At 50.4% G+C, this 21,602-nt stretch overlaps 1 protein-coding gene across 1 annotated transcript in view; it reads right to left on the bottom strand.

The window, feature by feature from the left end:
- The window catches only part of KIAA0100 (KIAA0100 ortholog), a 31,026-nt gene extending 12,211 nt beyond the window's left edge, over positions 1-18,815 (bottom strand). Inside the window, exons 1-24 of the mRNA XM_031967688.1 lie at positions 18,748-18,815; positions 17,917-18,046; positions 15,905-15,954; positions 15,469-15,616; positions 15,102-15,220; positions 14,759-14,819; positions 14,373-14,562; positions 13,216-13,339; positions 12,960-13,084; positions 12,690-12,757; positions 12,312-12,457; positions 11,702-11,820; positions 11,438-11,601; positions 11,008-11,266; positions 10,060-10,265; positions 4,119-5,184; positions 3,573-3,764; positions 3,209-3,411; positions 2,969-3,087; positions 2,635-2,855; positions 2,220-2,410; positions 2,000-2,099; positions 1,673-1,875; positions 984-1,278 (exon numbers count right to left, since the gene is read on the bottom strand). Coding sequence (XP_031823548.1) covers positions 984-1,278; positions 1,673-1,875; positions 2,000-2,099; positions 2,220-2,410; positions 2,635-2,855; positions 2,969-3,087; positions 3,209-3,411; positions 3,573-3,764; positions 4,119-5,184; positions 10,060-10,265; positions 11,008-11,266; positions 11,438-11,601; positions 11,702-11,820; positions 12,312-12,457; positions 12,690-12,757; positions 12,960-13,084; positions 13,216-13,339; positions 14,373-14,562; positions 14,759-14,819; positions 15,102-15,220; positions 15,469-15,616; positions 15,905-15,954; positions 17,917-18,046; positions 18,748-18,815 — 4,567 coding nt within the window. The remainder of the gene's footprint in view (positions 1-983; positions 1,279-1,672; positions 1,876-1,999; positions 2,100-2,219; positions 2,411-2,634; positions 2,856-2,968; positions 3,088-3,208; positions 3,412-3,572; positions 3,765-4,118; positions 5,185-10,059; positions 10,266-11,007; positions 11,267-11,437; positions 11,602-11,701; positions 11,821-12,311; positions 12,458-12,689; positions 12,758-12,959; positions 13,085-13,215; positions 13,340-14,372; positions 14,563-14,758; positions 14,820-15,101; positions 15,221-15,468; positions 15,617-15,904; positions 15,955-17,916; positions 18,047-18,747) is intronic.
- Between the last annotated feature and the right edge of the window lie 2,787 nt (positions 18,816-21,602).

Below are 21,602 nucleotides of genomic sequence, written 5' to 3' on the forward strand. Positions count from 1 at the left end.
TTCTATGAAATGCTTACTGGGGGCCAGGCTCTAAAATAACCAGTGAAGTTCTGAGAAAGACAAAAACACCTGGGGCCCCCAGGAGCTCCCGTCCCAGAGAAGGAGAGACATCACTGAACTAGGAAGCTACAAACAAAATTCACGCAGAGCGGATGGAAAGTCATTTCCATGACCCTGCCATCAGCAGCTGGGAAGGTCAGGAAGGGCTGAAGGAAGATGGGATCTGAGCTATGTCCTAAAGGAAACCAAGAAACTCAAGAGGAAGGGGAAGATGGAGCACTCCAACCAAACATAAGAGTCATCGATCACAGCAGCAGAGATGGGCAAAGGAGGACCACGTTCACGAAACAGCAAATGGCACCCGCTGGCTGTAGAGTTAGTGGCATAAAGTAAAGGAAACTCACAAAGAGATTTAAATGTGAAGCAGAAAACTTGACCCTGGGGGTAAAAGGAGCCACTGAAGTAGAGGGGAACCATCAAATGAGGAATGTATGGGAAAACTGTGACAAATGGACGTCAGGGAATCCTATGGCAATGAAAGAAAAGATGAATGTGAGAAATCTGGGACAATGTGGACAGACTTCGAGGAAGTATTTTAGACTGAAAAGAGCCAAAGTGGGAGAACAGCAACTCTGATGACTCCAACAACATGCTCCGAGTCTATAATGAAACAATGAAGAAATACCTCAGGAGGGAGCTCCGGATGAAGAGGATACCCTAACATCATGGAATGGAATGGCTGGGCTGGCTGGTTCTGTATGATTTTCCTTGTTAGAACAAGTTCAAGGAAGTGAGGGTGACCTCAGAAACGACTGAGGTGTGAGAACAAGAGACAACAACAAAACTGAAAATCAATAAAAAAGAAAATGAGGGAGTCAGGACAGGTGAGCTCTAGGATCTCAACTCTGTGATCTTCGGTATAATCAACGTTGTCATGTCCAGTGACTACATGAATCCATGACATCTCATCGCCTCTGGCTTACCTCCCGAGGAGCCCTTCTCGGGCCCTTTGCTGAGGCTGGGGGGGTTGACCCGAGGCGGGGCTGGGGGGCTGGGAAGAACACCCCGCTTTGGTTTTTTGGCTGGCAGCTGAGGATCAATCTTTAACCCCTTCAGGGCTTCAGTGGAAAGATTTCGTTTCAGGACAGCTGCCTTCTTGTAGCCATCGTAGAGGCCAAAGGCAATGTCCCTGTTGGTGGTGGTCCAGGAAGCCCGCAGGTCCACTAAGTGCAACTGATGGGTATGAAAGGCAGGGTCCCCATCTCGGGAGGAAAGCTCCTGGGGAAAAAGGAAGAGCTGAATGAAAGCAGGTCACATGGGGGCCTGGGATTCCCTATGGAGGCCAAAGGTTGCTCAAACATCCTGAATTCAAGGATACACAAAACAGCACAACTGAAAATGAAATCTGCTTGGGGTGAAGAGGAAGGATATAGAGAGAAGACCAGGAGGTCTCTTTTTCCTGGATAAATTATGCTCTTGGACATTAGACCTCAGGACTGACAGAGAATGTATTTTCAAATGGTTCAACATAAAATCTTAACTCACAAGGAAAGACTTTCAAACAGAGGGGTCATGGAGAAATCGGGAACCGGGAGTCCCTCACGTATGCAGCTAGAAGAGGCTGCAGGACCCAGCAGGAATTCAGAGCGAGCTCCTGGAAGCTGGAGCATACCTCCTCCGCGGTGCGGTTGCTGTGCCTCTGATAGGTGAGGGAGGACAGGCTCAGGAGGTGGGTCTTCGTTACCAGGAGATCCAGGCGGTGGTCGGAGCTCTCGTCACTGGGCGAAGCCATCAGATGCACCGTCACCTGGCTCAGGTCACTCACCATCTGCGTCACACTCCATTCCGAGATGAGGCGCCGCATCACAGTGCCCGCTGTGGGGGTGAGACTGGCACTCAGGGCTGGCGGCTGAGCCTCCTGGGGTGGGGCTGGGAGGCGGAGGGGGGGGCCCACAGGTGAAGGGGCAGGGGGAAGCAAAGGAGGGGCAACTGGCCAAACCTTGAGGGATCAATCGCTGGGTCCCCCGAGTGAAGACGTGGCCCTGGCTGCACTCAACCTGAATGCCCCGTTGCTGAGCAAAGGAGGCCCAGTAATGCACCTAAAGAAAATGACACGGGACTAAGAGACAGTCGGGAGGTGACCGGGGGCGGAGAGCTGGGCAGAACGGAGGCCGGGGACACCGCAAGAAGCCGGCCCAGGAAACAAAGGCGGCTCAGACCTGCAGCTGGGGGAAGAGCGCTGTATAGGAGAGCTGCTTGTAATGCTGGCCGAGCTTCTTCTTGCCAGGCTTCATGTTGTTGAAAAGCTTTCCTCGGCAGATGGGCCGGGTGACACTGGTCCACGTCGCCCAGAAGTTCTGCATCCATCGAAGGGTGCTACTGTACAGCAGGATCCGGGGCTGGGACATGGCTGCAGAAAAGAGGAAGAGCTCAGCTAGAGGTCCTGCTTGAGGATTCTCCCTGGCCAGGAGAAACAAGAGGCCCACGACAACGTGAAACTTCATCTTGGCACTTTCCACGTCCCAGACCAAGGGGTCTCCTTCCTCCTCTCCGACACGTGCCAAACCTAATCCTCCTGCACTCTCTCTTTTCCCAGTGTCCCAGGCCAGGCCCACCCCCTGCTCCCAGCCTTACTCCCACTGTGCCGGGTCAGGTCCATCTTGATGGAGAGGTTGAGGTTCTCAGATCTGAAGGCCCGGTAGGAGTCGTGGATCTGGCCCAGAGACACCTCAGGCAAGAACTCTGGGGCTCGCAGGATGACACTATGATGGTCGTGGGGGTTCCCGTGGCACAGCCACTGCAGGTCCAGGGTCATACAGAGGTCGGGCAGGTGTAGGAAGCAGCAGTCGTCATACCTGCCTCACGAGGGAGCCCCTGCTCAGTGCCCTTTCCCACCCACCCTCCTCCCTCTCCCCCCCAGCAATATCCTTGCCACCCCCACCAAGGCCATACCCACCACTCAACTTACTTGGAGGCTGTCCTCACATTGACGTCCAAGTCTCCCTTGAACACAAACTGGCCTGGTTTCCAGTGGAAAAAGAGGTGGCTCCATTCCCAGTGCATGTTTTCAGTTGTATTATAGGGATCCTGTAAGCATCTCAAACTTTTAACGTGGCATCGGAAAGGCCGCCCCACCCCCCGCATCCCCCACACCGAGCTCCAGCCCTCGGGTGAAAGTGAAGCCAGCGGCTCCCGCTGCTCCCCTCACCTCCGTGGCCAGCTGGTGCAGATTGGCCTGCTCGATGTCCATGTGCCAGTCCCCGTGGAAGAGCAGGCGGCTCTTGTCCCACCAGGGCAGGGGCGCGCTGGGGTCGGCCGAGGGCTTCGTCAAGAGGTCCACGGACTGGCCGATCAAGGTCCAGGCCGGGTCCCAGCACGGCCCCCACACCACAGTGTACTGGAAGACCTCAGCTAGAGGGCATGTGATTAGTGACTAACAAACATTCTACCAGAGTCCCAGGTTCTTCCCCAAGTTGTAGAGAGCAACTTTACCTCAGTGCTCCCCTCCTGCACCATAACTATCTCCCCCCCAACCAAACTCCCCAGTTCTTGTTATCCCCTCGGGCACTCACAGCGAAAATCATGGTAGAACTTGAGCGGGGGCATGTTCCTCTCTACGACCGCATCTCCCCAGGGGGGTCCTAGACGCAGGGTCTGTCGCCGTCGGGAGCAGGCCTGCCCACTCTGCTCTGTGCCCACCAAGCGGCCCAGCAGCCTCCAGTCACGGATCTCAAACAGGTAGCGAGGGTAGTCCCGGATCCGCACTGTGCGCAAAGACACAAGCCAGACGGATGCTCAGGGGCCTGCTCATCTTCCTGGAGCGCAGGCCCAGGGGGCCAAGCCACGGAGCAAGGCCCAGGGAGGCCCAGGGGCTCTCTGTCAGAAGAGACAAGCCCTTGCCCCAAGGGGCGCCTCTAGCCCAGAAAGGCTCCTCCGAAGGAGGAGAGACACCATCCACCTTAAGCCAAGTACGAGTCCAACCATGAGGACGAGGATCTCCCTGCGCTTCGCTCCTGAAGCCAAGGTTGCATCCAGGCACGAGGTCTGCTCCCCCGGCTCCTCAGAGCTTCCCCGACACCCACCTGCAGACAAGAGGCTGGGTGGGGAACACCACTCACCCAGGAAGGTCTTAATGTTGCACTTGAGCATCCGACACCACTGGATGGCCAGCTCGAGGCCCTCACTGGGGAACGGGCTGCTGGGGTCCAGCTCCCGGATCTGCTTCAGCACCTGCTCGGGCCCGTGGAAGGAGGCGTCTGCCAGGGCCACCAGCTCCAGCCCGGCCAGGCTCCAGGTGAGCAGGGCCCGGCGCATGGGCGTGTTTCCGTAGAGACGGCGGGAGCGCTGGATGTAGATCTCTATGTTCTTGCGCTCCAGGGAGGCGTAGAGCTCTTCGATCTTGCGGGCAGGAAGCAGTTCCCCATGCTGCTTGCGGAGGGCAGCCACCTTGGCGTCCAACAGCTGCAGCCGCTTGGCGCTCTCCTTGCTCTCGTCCTTCATCAGCTCATAGTTGTCCCGCAGCTTCACTTCAAAGATGTCATCCAGGAAGACCCAAGAGAAGTGCTGAACCTTAATTAGCAAATCGGGTGGGAGTGGAGTGGGGCTGGGGGCTGCCCTTGCTCGGGCCCCCCGATGGAGCCCCTTGAGCCACTTCTGCACCCCCACGGCCTCGTCCAAGGTCCGGGAGAAGTCATATTGGTAAGGAAACTCCACTGACACTGAGCCCAGGGAGAAAAGCCAGACCCGGTTACGTAGGGTCTCCAGGGAGGGGAACGGGTTGCGGTGCAAGATCATCTCTTCCAGCTCAGACAGCAGCTGCACCTCCACCTCCTTGAAGTTGAAGATGCTGTTGCCGTCAAAGCCGGCCACCAGTTCTGGACAATAGACTTGCAGGGAGCCCGCGTGGCGACTCAGGGACACGCTTTCTGCCACCAGGGTGATGAACTTGTCCTCGGCCACAAAGGTGGTCAGCTTGGCCGTGCTCACCTCCAGAGTCAGGTTCAAAAGCCGCTTCGGAGGGGCTGCCTCCCGGGGGCTGGCCTCGAGGGCTGGCTCGGTGGGAGCTCCCGGCTCCACCGGGGCTCTGAGGAGGTCTCGGCACTGGAGCGTGGACAGGACGTGCTGGTACAGGTACATGTGGTCTGGGGGGCTCCACAATACCATCAGCCCTGCCCCGCACTGCACCTTTGGGGGGAACAAATGGCAGAGGTCAGTCTCTTTGGCCAAGCCTTTCCAATGCTGTTATCCAGAACAACGTTAGGATTACAGGGGCTAAGCCTCTATCACACCGCATACCTGGTGCAGGACTCATCTCCACTCAGACATTTTTCCAACGACCCGCCTCGCTCCCTCACTTTGTTTTTCTTCAGAACAAACATATCAAAGTCAGTTTTAGGCTGTTCTGCAGCAATCCGTACTTTCTACTTGTTTCATGCTATGTGTTGTCTTTTCAACTAGACTATAAGCTCCCTGAGGGCAGGTACCAGTTATTTCTTTGGAATTCCCTAAAGTGGCTGGCCTAGTGCTGCCCTCAATGAAAAACCAAACGTGTTCTCTGTTTTTGCTTTTGGGTTAGTTTTGTATGTTTTAGGCAAAACTGGGGTGAAGCGACTTGCCCAGGGTTACTCAGTTTGTGTTTATATCTGAGGCCAGACTCGAACTCATAGCCTCCTGACTGCAGGGCTGCTACACTATCCACTGCACACCACACAACTGCCCTGAACATGTACTCTAAAGAACACTGAGCTCATCATCAGAACACCTGAGTTCTAGCCCCAACCCTGTCATCTTCTGGCTGTGACTGTGACCAAGTCACTTAACCATTCTCTGGGCTTCAGTTTCCTCATCTGTCAAATGAGGGTAACATGAGCATCATCTCCCCCACAGAGCTGCTGCAAGGAAAGTCCTTTGTAAATCATGAAACACCTTTCAACAAGCCTTTATCAAGTACCTTCTGTGAGACAGAAGAAAGTATAGACAAGATGCCCTAACAGAGATTATGGTGTAATCAAAAGACAAGACACCAACCCAACTGAGCAGCCAACAGAGCCAATATCACTTTTAAGTCTTTCAGAGCAAAGTGCTGCTATGTGAAGGCCACTGAAGAGCAAGGGCAGAGATGAGGAACAGCATCATCAAGAACTCGACTTCTGAGCCAGACTTTCAGGAGTGGGGAGGAACTCTAAGTGCAGAGAAATGAGGACACTCCAGGCACAGGAACGATCTAAGCACAGTTACACTGGCAGGAGAATGCAGGGAATATTTGCAGAGCTCATTACAAAGGGCAGTTTGGCTAGAGCACACAGTCCAAGGAGGCAATGACAAATATTCATCTCACAAAAAAAAAAAGAAAATGTAAATAATTAGAGATGTCCCTTGTTCGCAGTCAGGTGTTGCCAATATAATAAAAATGGCAAACTTACAAACTAAATGGCATGCCAATTAGAAGGCCCACATGTTACTTTGCACGGATAGAGAACTGAGTCTAAAGTTAGGAGGAAGACCCAAGTTCAAAACACACATTACCTGTGTGACTCTGGGCATGGCATTCAACTATTGTTTGCCTCAGTTTTCTCAACTGTAAAATGAGGAAAATAATAGCACCCACTTTTCTGAGTTGCTGTGAGGATCAAGTGAGACACCCTCTTCTCTCCTCTGATACTGTCCCCACCTTGTGGGCTCTCATCACCTCCTACCTAGACAACTGCAGGTCAGCCGGGGGATATGCCTGCCTCAAGTTCCCCGTCCAGTGCAGCTTCCATTAAGCCAGCAGAGTGATTTTGCAGATCCAACCTTGTCACTCCCCTACTCAGGAAATTCCAGCAGCTCTCTGTTCCTCCAGGATTAAATACAAAATGCTCTGTTTGCCATTCAAAATCCTTATAATCTACCCTTTCCTGTCTTTTTATACTTCATTACCCAATATACGCTCTTTGATGCAGTGACCCTGGCCTCCTGGCTGTTCCAAGAACAAGGTTCCTCATCTCCAGTTATCTCCTCTGGCTGTCTCCTATGCTTACATCATTCTCCCTGCTCAGTTCTGATTACTGACTTTCCTGGCTGCCTCTAAATTCCAACTAAAATCTTACCCCCTACAGGAAGCCTCCCCTAACTCCTCAATTCCACTGCTTTCTCTCTGTTAACTATTTCCTATTCATCCTGAACAAAGTCTGCTTTACATTTGTGAGAGTATAAGTAAATTATGTGTGCATGTGCACACATACATATATAAATATTGTGTGTATGCATACACATGTACATGAAATATAGGTATTTTATACACTGCCTGCATATATTCATTTGCATTTTTCCTTCACTGGACTATAAAAGGTTGAGGTGAGGGGCTATCACAGTGTCTGGCACATAACAGGTGGTTCCTAAATATTTACTGATGGTGTAATTGTAAAGAGCTTTAGTACAGCATGTAGCACTATATATAAGTCCTATAACCAAGTACTTATACTGGCTTCCCTTCCCTTTAAAAGATTAGACAGAATAATAAAATTTATCTGGAGGAGCAAAAGGTCAAAGAAAATAATGAAAAAAGTAGAGATGAAGGGCTTACTATTAGCAGATCTTAAAGTATACTAGAAAATACTAATCACAGTAACTACTTAGTACTAGTTGAAAAACAAAAAATCCTGATCAGTGGTATACACTTATGTAAGGAAGACCCGGAAACCACTAATTATAGTAGCCTACTATTTAACAATCCAAGAGCACCAATTACTGATGTAAGGACTCCCCTGGTCATGAAAAACTAGTAGGATAACTAGAATTCAGTTTCACAGAAAATGAGATGGACTAATAATTTTATACCATAATAAGCTCCTTATGGATATGTGGCCTAAATATAAAAAGAAACGAAAAAAAGAATGGAAGTAGTCTGTATAATTATTGTTACCTAAAGAACTCTTAACTAAACAAGAAATAAAGGTGACAACAAAAGTTAAAGTGGAGAATTTTGATTGTATAAACTGAAAAGCTACTATACAAATCAAATTGAAGTTTAGGAGAGAGTGAGTCAACTGAGGGAAAATGATCTTTATAGCAGCTATCTGATGGTCTATTCTATGCTGATGAATTGTCTATCCAAGACATATAGAGAATTAACACAAGCATATAAATATCACACCATCTAATAGCATTGAAGGAAACTTCAATCCACCTTGCCAAATGCCCACACAAAAGGGAGATTTTTACCCCAGAATGTCATCCAGTCATTTGGAGCTGGAGGCCTCCAACCAGGGGGAACCTCTGCACCTCTGCAGTCCATTCTACTTTGGAAAAACTCTTTTTTTTGTGTATTTTTTTTTTCTCCCCATCATCTGCTCTCAGTTCTGTTTCTGGAACCAAATAGTCCACGTTGAACCCCCTTGCATGTAACTTAAACAATTCTTCATGCTCCCTCCTCCTCCCCTTGGCCCAGTCTTCTCTCTTCAAAAGCTGACACTCCCAGTTCCTTTAACAAATCCTCATATGACATGAGGTTCTAGTCCTCATCAGTACAAGGCTCATTTCCTAAAAGATAAGTGGTCAAAGGATAGGATATGAGCAGGCAGTTTTCAAAAGAGGAAAAGCTGTCATGTGAAAGGAGATTCCAAATCACCAGCAATAAAAGAAAATACCAAGTTAAACCACTCTGAGACTTCAGGACAAGCCCATCACACTGTCAAAGACAACAAAAAAAGAACCTGGTCTGTGTTGGAGGAGCCCCCTGAGGCACTGTGTGCTCTTGGAGCAATATCCCAGTGGTTCAAACATTTGAGAAAAACTGTTAGGAATTGCGTTTAAAAGTCACTGCCCAGTGACTCTCTACTCACAAAAACCACTCCTCAGCACACCCCAAGAATAGGCCCCATTCCGATATACAAAGAAAACAATAGCAGCTAATAAGTGGAAGGAAAGTAGGTCCCCAGTGACTGAGGCATTGCCAAATTGGGATAGAGAACTACATGAAATTTTACTGTGTCATAAGAATAATGAATATGAAGAATTAAGAGAAATTTGGATAGAACTAATCTATGAATTTATATAGAGCAAAATAATGGAAACTAGGGAAAGCAATTTAAAAAGTGTCCAAGTAATGAAGCAGAAAATAACACATGATGACTTCAAGACTATGAACAAGACTAAGGCCAATAAGGAATTCAGAAAATTTGGGGTGAAACTTGTCTCCTTGGAAGATAGAGATGCAGGGGACAACAGGTGTACACCTGTAACAGGTGTACAACAAAGCCTACGTTTTTAGATACAGAAGACACGTGATTTGTTTTGCTTAATTGCATGTTTGCTATAAGGAAGGATTACATGAAGTGTGAGAAGGGTGAGAAAAGAATCACTGGGAAATGACAGTGATATAAAAAAAAGGAAGATACTGAAAGACTGCAGAAAGTCCCAAGTACCAAGTAAAGCTGACTGCTGGGAACCACTGCAAATTTTCAAGTGTCAGAAAAATGGGAACCAATTTATGCATCTTGAGGTATGCCCCACTATGACTATGTTTACTGTTACATGAGCTAAATTTATATAATGGTCACATCTGGCAATTAGATGATGACAACTAATGTGAAAAGGTCCTGTAATGTTAGTTTCATCCCTGATTGACACGGTAAAAATTAATGTTAAAAATAAAGTTTAAACTGGGAAGGCAATAAGTTTTCACAAACCATGTCCTGCAGTGATGAATGTTATGAAGACAATGCTCTAAGCAGACTACCTGGCAGGTTCTGGGAAACAAAATTCCAGGTGGACAAATGATATGAGGGCTAACTCTTAGCAAAGGAAAGTCTTGGTTTCTGCAGAAGACAATGACATACAAAAGGAGGAGCACAGCCTTCCCTCCCTCACAGACCCCACTACAGAAGCTCTGTTTCAATCTTTAGCCTGTACATGGAGAAGAGCTTTAGAAAAGCCCAATCACAGGACTTCAGACAACTCAATAAGGCTGGAGGGAATGCTGGCTGAAAAGCCAATACTACTGCTCCCTTTCCATGGGACAAGGGCTCAGAGCATGAGTTAAGGGGCTGCTGACTCCCCGCTTCACTGCCCAGGTCTTACCTCTAGAGAGCGGATGCTACTGTGGTAGGTGACGGAGAGCATGGAAAGGCTGAGTACAGGAGTGGGAATGTCGGGGGCCTTGCAGCACGGCTGCATCTTCTCGGTTACCGTCTTCACCAGGGCCAGCACGAGGCCCTGGATACCCACTGTGGAGCTCTCTGCACTGCCCAGGACTGTCAGGGTGTCTAGTCGGATCTCTGAGGCACCTAGAATCCCAGACACCCAATAAGCCCATTGCTCCCCACTCTCAAATGGCAGGAAGCTCTTCCTCTCCACTTCCTCCATAATATTCCCTCCAGCTCTCTTTCTGCTTTTTGCTTACTCCCTTCTCTTCTATCAGGAGACCCAATCTATGCTCTCATTCTTTTATCCCAAGGTCACCCCAAGCTCATCTCTTGCAATTGGTCCATCTAGGTGAAGCTAAGCGAGACACTAACAATCCTTCTCTCACCCCAGGCCACCCCCAGCCACTCACCCCAGGCCACCCCCAGCCACTCAAGGGGGAAAAAAAAAGAAAGAAAATGGCCTAGATCTGTATGTTTCATTCTCTCATCTGCTACAGGGAAACAGCAGCTCCTTAGCATAGGTGGCTCCTCAATGGAAAAATTATGACAGGTAGCAGACATGGAAAGACTATGATCTAAACAGATCTTCCGTATACCCTCAGCCTGTACAGTGGAGGCCACGGAGAAGAGCACAAATCCTAGTGTAACTAACAGCTAACCCCTTATGGGTAATTTAATAAGAGCAGTCCCTGAATGATAGCATCACTTCCACCCACTGATTCCTTAACTTGAGAAAACCAGCCTGAGTGCCTGGCGTGCCTGGAGAATTGAGTAGAGCAGTACCATCTGACTTAATAAGGGAAGGTCCTTGCTCACCAATGTGTGCTCAAGGCTGCCAACTTGGCACACAGATTCTCCCCAGAGTCACTGGACCCTCACTTACCCACCAGGCTAGAGAGGGTGAACAGGTTCATATCCTCCACCTTTAAGTCCACCTTCCATAGGAGCACTGGAGGTTCCCCAGAAGGAAACTCCCTGGGCGGGGTTGGCTTCCTGGACCAAGGACCCAACAGGGATAGGATGCGGGAGAGACATTCAGCACAGGTGTCTGATGCCTCCACCTGCAGACCACGGATAGTGCAGTCTAGGAAGAGGGTGTCTGACTGAGTGCTGCTCAGACCCAGGGGCTGGTTGTAGCTGCCCTAGAAAGGAAACAGAGATGTCCAGATGTAAGCTGTTCCCCTAGCCCTAACACACATTTGGGAACTGCCTTCTCCCAACATCATGACTCATCATGAGATGCTCATCATCATTTCAGAGCTCAGTCAACAAGGAATCTGTGAAGGGTTCACGGCTAAGATCTCCTCACCTACCTGTAGAGTGAAGGAGTCAAGGACAAGGGCCTCACCCCACACATGCATGTTGGGCGGGTGGGGCGCCCGCTGGATGTGAGAGTCATTCCCCACACGCCAGCATAAGTGGTCCACAGCCAGGACACCCCGCTGATGGATGCTTTGGGGTCTCAGGTGCTGGTAATCTGAAAAGATGATATTGGTAAAGGATGATGTGATACTCAGCTTCCTACACTCAAACCAAGACCATGACTGTCAAGCTGGCTTGGTCCCCAGGAACCTTACCCAAAGAGATGGAATTGAAGCCCAGAGCAAAAGGTGGCGTATCTCCAAGCTGAATAGAAACATTGACATTGGAAATAGAAGTGCTGAGGATGATAGGGGCCAGAATTTGAGGGAAGTTTCTGTAGAAATAAAAAAACACCACTGTAAAGGAAGGAAAGAAAGGGTCAGCTCCCTGTATGAAGGGAGGTTCTTGGTGGTTCTTGGATCAGTCCTATGAGCCTCAGGACAGGAGGCAGAAAACAGCAGAAATAAAATTAAAGAACCGAACATGCACTAAATGCCCTATTCCTTCTAATTTCTACAGAGATTAGCTAAGAAAGCCAAAAAGCTGCAACCAAGAAAGCAGCCATCATCACCATCAAAAAACTAATTAAGCCTTTAAGTATAACATGGCTCCAAGCATTTACAGAGACCTGAAATGAGAGCCACAAAGTAGCTCCTCCTATTCAGAACTCTCCAACAAGACTGAGACATGAGATGAAGCAAATACCATGTATTTTCCAAGTGCCCACAATGTGCTGATATGGGAAGGATGCCCACTTGGCACATGCTAGCAGTATCCTAAGGAACCAAACCAGAAGGGGGAACACTGGGAGATGATTGACCTCACCTGTTTTTACTGGGATGGGAGGTGGGTCGTCTTGGCCCCTGCCTTTCTCTTGTTAACATGTGCAGCCAGTGAGAGAATTCCTGGTGCCGGTAGTGGACGATGCACGTGCTAAGCACCAAAGAGGCAGAGAGGTCGATGGTGGTCACCTAGGGAAATGTATGAGGCTGAGGAGGAAGAGAAAAAAAAAGCAGGAGCAGGAAGAGAAAAGAAAAGAGGACGAGGAGAACAAGAAGAAGGAAAAGAAAGGATGGAGAAGAAAAGGAGGTGGGGGCGTGGGGCCTGGTCTCTCCATTTGCTCCCTCTCTGGGAAGGGAACTAAATTCTAGTTCAGGAAGTGCTAATGGTCCGGTGGGGCTGGGGAAGAGCTAAGGCTCTCACCTGCACATTGGCCTTTAGGGAATTTAGGCAGATGATGCGCTGACGGCTCTGGGAAAGCAGCAGCCCATCTACAGAGGGCAAAGCGATTGTCAGAGAGCTCAGAGGAATGGAGATTTACAACTCCCACCTCCCCTCCTCACCCATCCCCCGTGAGTTTAGGGACTTTTGCCTTTCAGATTAATACCTGTTAATCCCAATTTACAGTAAAAGGGACCCACTGCCTTCCCTCCTCTTGAAGTCCCATGAGCACCAGGCATCCTACCCACCCACCTTCTAGCAGCAGCTCCGTGCTCATCTGGGCCATGTCTGAATTGGCCGTGAAATTTCGAAGGGGCAGCTGGTCCTCATCACGATGGTAATAAAACTGCAATAGCTTCAATGTCCAGTTGAGGTGTCTAGCCAAGAAGGAAGGTGAGCTCAGCTCCTGTGTCTCCCCAGCCTCAGCCCTGGCAGGCTCAACCCCCTGCACCCCTGTCTTGCCCCACTCCGGATAGGTTCATTGCTTTACCCTCCCATTGGCCCTCACCTCTTCTGGCTGTTCATCGACAGCACCACACTGGTGTTCTCCATCTCTATTTTCACTTTCCCTGGTAGCAGCTGAAGGAGATTCAAGCCAGGAATGGCTGGCTCAGTCAAGTCCTCAGTCACCTCTGCAAAAGAAAAAACATAGAAGCTATGCATTCACTGAGCCATGTCCAAAAAAGAGCCTCTGAATTCTCTCAAAAATGCCTCTTCCTTTCAGATAAACTCAATTTCAGCTCTCTACCACGACCACTGCAGAACTGTAGAGTTCAAAGGGTCTCAGAGGCCATGTGGTCCACTATGAACATGTTGTACAAGAATCATCTTTACAATATCCCCAAGGACAAGCAGTCCCCCCAAATTCTGTCAGACCATCTCAAGCGGAGAAGAAATCTACTACTTCCCAAGCAGACTGTTCCACTTTGAAACAGCTCTAATAATTAGAAAGTCTTCCCTTATATGAAACCAGGATCTATACTTGCTATCCAAGGTACCTAGTTTTCCTTCTGGAGCTAAGCAGTATAAGCCCATTCCCCTCTCTTCCAGTGCATGAACATCTGTGTACCTTTTCAAACCCACCCCCCAGTCTTCTCTTCTTCAGTTAAATCCCCCATTCTTTCAAAGGCTCCACAAGCAGTATCATTTCCAGGCCATATAACATCCTGGGGACCTTACAGACAAGGTCCTTTCTAAAATGAGGCACACAGAACTGAATAACCCTAGATTTCAGATGCAGCATTACTACAAGACCACAAGAGAGTAAATTCCGAACATGACCTCCTTCCTATGTGCTGAGACATTATGGGCTTCTCAATGTAGCTAAGACTGTGGCTTTCTGAGGTGCTGTGCTGTGTTGAATTGCTGACTCCTACTGAGTGTGCAGTCCACTAAAACCCCAAAGTAAACATCCCAAGATGGCATCAGGAAGATGTTCCAGGGACACAGAATTCTGTCATCCCACCTTTCCTCCAGTCCAAGAAACATATCAGCTGTATCTGAGGGAGCCCCATCCTGACTCCAGGACCACCTAATTTCAAGGTTCAGGCCTGTATGTCAACAACCAATATCAGTGATGACCAACAATATGCCAGGGGAACAGCAAAGACTCAGCCCTTGGTTTCTGTGTACTTCAATCAAGAGGATCAACAGGTCTCTCTTTACCTGGAATTTTACCGGGCCTCAAGGTAGGCACCAGGCTTGAGTGCAGCAACTGGCTGTGGAAGAGGCCTTCGTGCAGCTCTGCATGGAGTGTCCACACATCAAGGGTGACGGCCTTCAGCTGCAGGCTGCCTAAACCCATTTCCACACACAGGTCCATGGCTAGGGAGAGCTCTGCTAGGCAAGTGTCCTCCTACACAAGTGGGTAAATTGGACAACATGTCACCCCTCATAGCCGGAAGTCTCAGGTCAAAAAGATGGTAAATGGATGACATGGCAAGTCCCAAGGGATCTCCACTGGCACAGGAAATAATAATGGGAGCCCTGGTGCCCCCACCCAGAATGGAGGACAGGATGGAGGTAAGCAAGGGCTCTCATGATATACTCACCGACTGACCACTCTTTAGTACTTTGCTATTTACTTGACTGAGGCTCACCTCACAGTCGATTCTGGGAAAGGGAAAAAAATCCTCAATCACTGTTCCCTCAGCATCTTCCATCTCTAGTCAAGCTTTGCTTACAGGAAAAAAAGATGGTAGAAAATCTGGCCTCATACCTAGCTTAAAGCAGGCAGTGTACCTGCTCTAACCTGGGTGGTGGGAGTATCAGCCCTGAATCTTGAGCTCAGTCACTCTGCCAGCTAGCCCTGTTTTGGCTTCTATTCTCTGGTGCCAGAATGGGAACAGTTGGTTTAGAGGCTGCCATCTGGGGTTCTACCCACCCAGCACTTACTTCTTCCCATCGCTATCCAGAAGGAAGCGGCTCCTGCTGATCTGAATGTGCCACAGGGACTCAGAGGTAGCTACCCTGAGAACCATAATGTTGATGGAGTCCACATGGATTGAGAAAAGCTGGGGGAAGAAGGCAGCACGAACAATAGTCACGGTGAGGTCGTTCTTTGCCTTCTTCCCCTCAGTTCCTCAGATGAAGGGAAAAGGCACCTCCCATCCCACAGACATGACAACCTGGGACCTCAAAAAACAGCTGCCGACACCTGCAAATCCCTAACTCTGAAGAGGGATGTGAAGATACAGGCAGCTTGAAGCATGGGCCTGCCTCTCCACTGCCACAGTGTTCAGGAAATGGGGAGAAGTCTTACCTGGCAAGCGATCCTCAGCAAGGATGGACTGAGAGGCAGCTCCCTCTGATCTACCTCAGAGGTCTTGGAGAAAGAGCTAGGCAGGCCAGACATCTTCTGTAGGTCAGTTCTAATCCGCACTTCCCCGAAACACAGCGCCACATAATGCCTGCCCCCGGGAGAGACTGGCTGACATCAGTACCTGCATCAGGATGTCAGTCCCTCCCACTCCCCACTTCCCTGAGAACAGATTTTGGTCCAGGAAGGTAGGACTAGGGGCACATGTCAAGCTTTGTCTTACCAAATTCATAGTATGTGGACCAATGTAGCAGCTTTAAGGAAACAAGACCCAGTTCCTCCTAGGGCTGAAAGGCTTCTCATTGATCAGATCCCACTCAATAACTCCCAAACCAAACTACAAGAATCTCCCTTGCAGAAAATATGATGAGATACTCACGGTAGATCATGGCTCAGGAGCTTGCTGGAAATCCACACACTATCAATTTCCTGGAACAGTATGGGAAAAAGTTCTGTGCAGCTGCTGCCCAGGCAATCTGCCAGCCCTCGCAGCTGCCCCAAGGGTGACTGGAACACTGGAGTCAGGGGCAGGAGCAGAGGAAGGGGTCCCACGCTAACCTTAACCCTAACACCAATTCTATGCAAAGCACTGCACTAAGTGCCAGAGCTACAAAGACAAAAATAGTCCCTGCCCTCAAGATGATTCTAGTCTACTTGTGGGGAAGGGCAAGGCTGGGGTGACACTGTACAGATAAACACCATACAAAGTTGGGAGGCCTGGAGGCATAGGACAAGGTGCTCCAGGAATAAAGAGCCACTGCTGATAGCTAAGGGGATAAGGAAGGCTAAAAAGAGGTACCACCTGTACTGAGCTGTGAAGGAAGATAACAGTATCATCAGTACTGTTATTCTGTAACTCATTTCCACAGGGCACTCACAAGGTTTGCACCAGCCTTTACGCATCTTATTTCATTTAGACAAATACTATGATTATTGCCAATTCACTGCTGAAGAGATGGAGGCTCAGACAAATCACAGATACAAAATTGGGAATTGGGAGGAACGTCAAGCATTAGTCAACCCCCCATTTTACAGAGAAGGGAGGGGAGGCCCAGAATGCCTGATCCCACCAGTGACTGAGCTAGGGTTCAAATCCAGGTCATTACAGTGCCCTTGCAATGATGCTGTAGTGCAACTGAAAAGCAGAGGAGAGTGGGGAGGACCTTCTGGGAGTGGAAGTCGAGTAGTGTTAATGAATAGTAATCCCTGCATTTTCTCCCAGTGTGTATCAAAGTCATGCTGATTATTACTTCATAAGTCTCTTTGATGTGTATAAGTCCATATCAACAATCACACCATAAGCTATTTCTCATATCCTTCCACAGAGCCCAGGCAGGTCCGCAGATGGTGCTCAATAACTGTTCTTGGCTCACCAACCGATTGGCCCTAACCCTAGTATTCTCAGGTTAATTCAAAGAAGTGGTTAACTTGCGCTGGGGGGAGGCAGCTGGGGGGTACAGTGGATAGTGCATGGGCCCTAGAGTAAGGAAGACATGACTTGCCACCACTAGCTGTGTGACCTTGGACAAGTCAATCAACCCTGATTGCCTCCCAAAAAAAAAGTGAAATTGGAAAGCTACCCAACATTCAAGAATGAAGAAACTGTGATTCATAAATAACTGGATTATTAAATAACAAATGCTTTCCAACGTATATGACCAGATTATTCCAACAAAGCAAAGAGGGCAATGCTATGCAAATTTAATTATGGATTTCATACAATCCCAATCAAAACAGCAGAGAGCTATTTCATAAAATTGTGAATAAAATTAGAACGGACACTACTGAGGGAAATTATAGAAGAAATAAAAGTTCTCAAAGTCAATAGCAAAACTGTATGGTTTGGAGGTTTTTTAAGTAGGAAAATAGATCAACGGAATAAAATAGAAAACACAGAACTGAAAAGGGCGAAAGCAGATCTGCAATCATGGAATCATAGAGCGGAAAGAGACTTCTGAGATCATACTTGACCACTTTTTCAAAGGAGGAACTGAAGCACAGTGTATATGGCCATAAAGCACTGTAGAAAAGCAATTGATTTTCCAATAAACGCTGCCAGGAAAATGGACACCGGGGGCCAAAGCAAGAGCAGGCTAAGGCCACAAGGCCCGTGGGTTCTGGCCTGGCCCTGGGATTTCAGGGGAATATGGCCTTCCCAGGGCGGATGGGCTACTCTTCTGGAGTGTGTAGTCCGCTCTGCGGCAGGGACCCTGCCCCAGGTCCTCCTGCCTCTGAAGCCCCCTCTGGACTCTATCACAGCCACGGCACGTCCCCACGTCCTGGGACTGTAAGTAGGGAGAGTCACCAGAACCACGGGGACGGAGCCCTCTCGGCGCCCGCGGATCCGGGCTGGGTTTGTACCCCTCCTGACGGGCGACCCCTGGTGCTCACCACCGTCTGCTGGTGCTGCTCAAACTTCAGGCTCACGTTCTGGATCCAGAAGAAGCCAAAGGAGCCGATCCTGAGCTCGGCCTGGAGCCTCCGATGGCACCACTTGGTGGCCAAGCGCACCAGCAGCCACCTGCCAAAACCTGCGGGTGAGCGCTCCCCGCCCGCTCCCCGCCCGCGGCGGCCTCCTGGGAGGGGGTCCCCCGAGCCCGGGGGAAGGACCCCCCAGCTTCAGGCACCGCCCGGGGGAGCACGGGCGGTCTGGGCGCCCTGCGTGAGCCTCAGTTTCCCGATCTGTAAAAGGAGCCTCCGGCCTCCCCCCCTCCCCCCCTGCACTTCAGGGGCCCGGACGCAGGGCCCTCCGTCCCTCAGGAAACAGGCTCAGCTGCTCTCCATGTCCCATAGCAGCACTCCGCCAGAACCCCAGGCTCCGCACACAAAAAGGGATCCCAGGGGAGGAAACTGAGGCAGGGGCCAGGGGGGCAAAGCGGGCCGAGCAAAGGTGCACACAAATAGGGGACTTGCCCAAGGTCACCCCGAACCCAGGGCACCCAGCTGGGGGCTCCGGGACCCTGGGGGCGCCCACTCGCGGGGCTCCCCTCCCACCCCGCCACAGGCCATCCCCTTTCCCTGAAGCCCCTCCCCGGCTCATGCGTCCCGCTGTTCGGCCCCTCCCTCCCCGGGAGACCTTGCCTGGTCCCTCCGTCCCTCCTCCCTGCGCGCCCCCGCGGCTCGGCCCCTCCCTCCCCGCGCGCCCCCGCGGCTCGGCCCCTCCCTCCCCGCGCGCTTCCGCGCGCCCCCTCGCCCCTTTCTCCGGCCCCAGCGGCCCCTCACCGGCAGAGGAAGAGGGCACAGAGCGCAACCAGGAGCAAGGACAGCAGCGCCACCAAGAGCAGAGGCATCGCGCCCCCCAAGGCCTCGGCCCCGGCCCCCGCGAGTTCCGTGCGGAGTCTCCGAGGGCCGACTAGCCGCCTGCGCGGGGGACGGCGCGAGGAGGAGACGCCGCGAGCCCCGCCCAGGCCCGGCCCGGCCGCTCCGCTCCCCCCTCCCCCCCGCACCCCCCGCGGCGCCCGCGCGCGAGCGAGCGAGCGAGGGAAGGCGGAAGAGGGAGGAGCCAGCACTCGTTCCTCTTCCTCGCTCCGCCCCCTCCCATCAGTCTCGGCCTGCCCCTCCAGGCTTCAGGGCCGGAGCAAAGAGGAGGAGCCAACACACGTCCCTCCCCTGGTCCCGCCCTTCCCCAGCCTCCCGGGCGCAGGGAGAGATTAGGCACGGGGCTGGGTCCTCCCCTTTCCCCGCCCCCTCTCCCCAACCTTCCCCACCCGGCCCCGGCCCGCTGCGTCCGACCTTCGCCTCTCGCCGAGGGAGGGCGGAGCCCAGCGCCCTGCGTGGCGTTTGTCTCCCGAGGGGCGGGCGAGTCTTCGGCTGCCTTCAGAGGAACTGTACTGGACACCCTTCCCCCAACCCCTCCGACCAGGGCAAGTCCTAAGAAGTGGGGTCGGAACGCAACCGGGAGGGCTCTCGGAGTTCAAGTTAAGCCCCTCGCTTTGGATGCCCTGGGCTGGGGTATGCGACTTATGCCAGGTCACCCGAGTACCGGGTGGGGGGGAGGGGGAAGAAAGAAAGAGGGGGCTGCAACTCAGGTCCCCCAATTTCCAGGCCGAGACCGATGCGGACCCTCGGGCGAGTGTCTGGATGCCTTCTTTGCCCCCCCCACCCCCGGAACACTGGGACCCAGTATTCCGTTCCCCAAATGGAGTCTGTGCAACCCAGTGCAAGGGCGAGCTCGTTACCCAGCAGGGAGTCGAGCAACTTGGGGGTCCCTATGTGAGTCCTGGGTGACCGGGGCTAAGAGGGGCTGGGAAAATAAGGTGAAGGGACGCCCTTGGCCAGGTGCTGAAGGACCTCGGGAGGGCAGCTCTCTTCTGAAGCCGCACAGGATCTGCGGCTTCTGCTGCTAAGCCTCTGCAGGAGGAGGGAACTTATCCCAGGACTGCGAGATCCTAATTAAGTAAATGGAGATGCACCAGAGAGCCCAACGGATACCCCTGTAATTTTCCAGATACCAAAAAAAAAAAAACCCCAAAAAACCCCCCACCCACCCACACACAAAAAAACTAATTTATCTAGAGCTTCAAGGTTTGAGTTACTCAAGTTCATTTGATCCTCACTCCTGGGGAGGGGTGGGTGCTATTTTGCAAAAAACAAAACAAAACAAAAAAAGGTTAAATCCCTTGCCTCATCTAGATTTGCACCGGGATCTTCTGTCTCCAAGTTGCTTAGGAAAGCTTGTAGCATGCAGGATGGATTTGTTAATCAGTTGTGGAGTATTTAGCGTAAAATATGGACAGAGGATAAGAAAGCAAGGAGGGATTGTGGTCTGCATACACTCATGAAGCCATGACTCATTCAGAGTATCAAAATAAGAGATGGGAAACGCTGTATTTGATTCATTTACTGCTGGGAGGCTTTAATTCTGGCCAGCTGTGGTGGATTGAACCAAGTGTCCAATACCCTGCTATACACACCAAGTTCTTCAAATTCTATTCCCTTGCAAAATATTAAGCATCTCTATGCACAGCATGGCACCACACACTTTGGGCTTGCTAATTTTCAGGAGAAATCATGATGGACTTAGATATGTGTTTAACATGATTGTACATATATAGCCTATGTTTGTTTGCCTACTGTCTTGGAGAGGGAGGAAACAAGGGAGAAAAATTTGGACTTCAAAATCTTACAAAAGTGAATGTTGAAAACTATGTGTAATTGGGGAAAAAAATACTATTAAGTGATAGACATACAAGAGACAGGCCAAATTTAATTGCTGGGGGAACAGGTATTCAAGTGCCTGACAGCAGTGAGTGGCAAGAACTCAAAAAAGGAGCCCGATGGGGACTTCGTTTTGTGGACTAGCCTCTTTTCTATTAATATCTGCTCTCTTATCCCAAACCATTAGGAAGCCTCTAACAAGTTGTGTCTCATTACTGATGCCTGGTAAGCAAGGCAGAAGCTTCTCAACTGTCCTCCCCACTTTTTTTTTTTTTTTTTTTTTGGCACTTTGCCTTCTCACCCTCCCCCTTCCTCTTCCAGCCAGCTGCTCACTTAGATCCTCATTTTACATCGGAATTCAGGGAAACCTGTTTAATTAGCTATGCTTTTGTTTTGTCCACTCTTGCTTTGTTTCCTCATTCCAGTTTGTTCCCGTCTTTTCTCTACAACATCTTGTTACACCTGGCTCCTCTCTCTAAAGAATTTTCTTTTAAGAGGATCTAGTTAGTTAAACTGGAGAAAGGGGAAGGTTTTCTGGAAATTAAGGCTTTGGTGGTTAAAACATCATTCACTATGATATCTTATTTGGATTGTGTCACTAGGAGAGGGACAGAATCTTACCATCTCAGACAGGGGAGATCTGGCACAGAATTGACATTCTCCAATAAAGCATAAAGGCTACAAAATGAGTGAGTGGAAAAAAGCCATCCAAAAATAAAGGGAGTCTTGCTATATCCCTTGGAATCCCAGCAGATGGCAGCCACCTCCCTCCCGCCCCCATCACACTTCTGGAATGCAGAAATCCAACATCTCAGAAACCACCTGCTTTGGGGGTAGGAAGGAGGCTGAAGACAAGAAGTGACGATTTCTTCCCATCACAGATTTACGCTCACCTTCATACACTTGGCCTCATTTGCAAA

This window comes from Sarcophilus harrisii, chromosome 4, assembly GCF_902635505.1.
Source record: "Sarcophilus harrisii chromosome 4, mSarHar1.11, whole genome shotgun sequence".
NCBI lineage: Eukaryota > Metazoa > Chordata > Mammalia > Dasyuromorphia > Dasyuridae > Sarcophilus > Sarcophilus harrisii.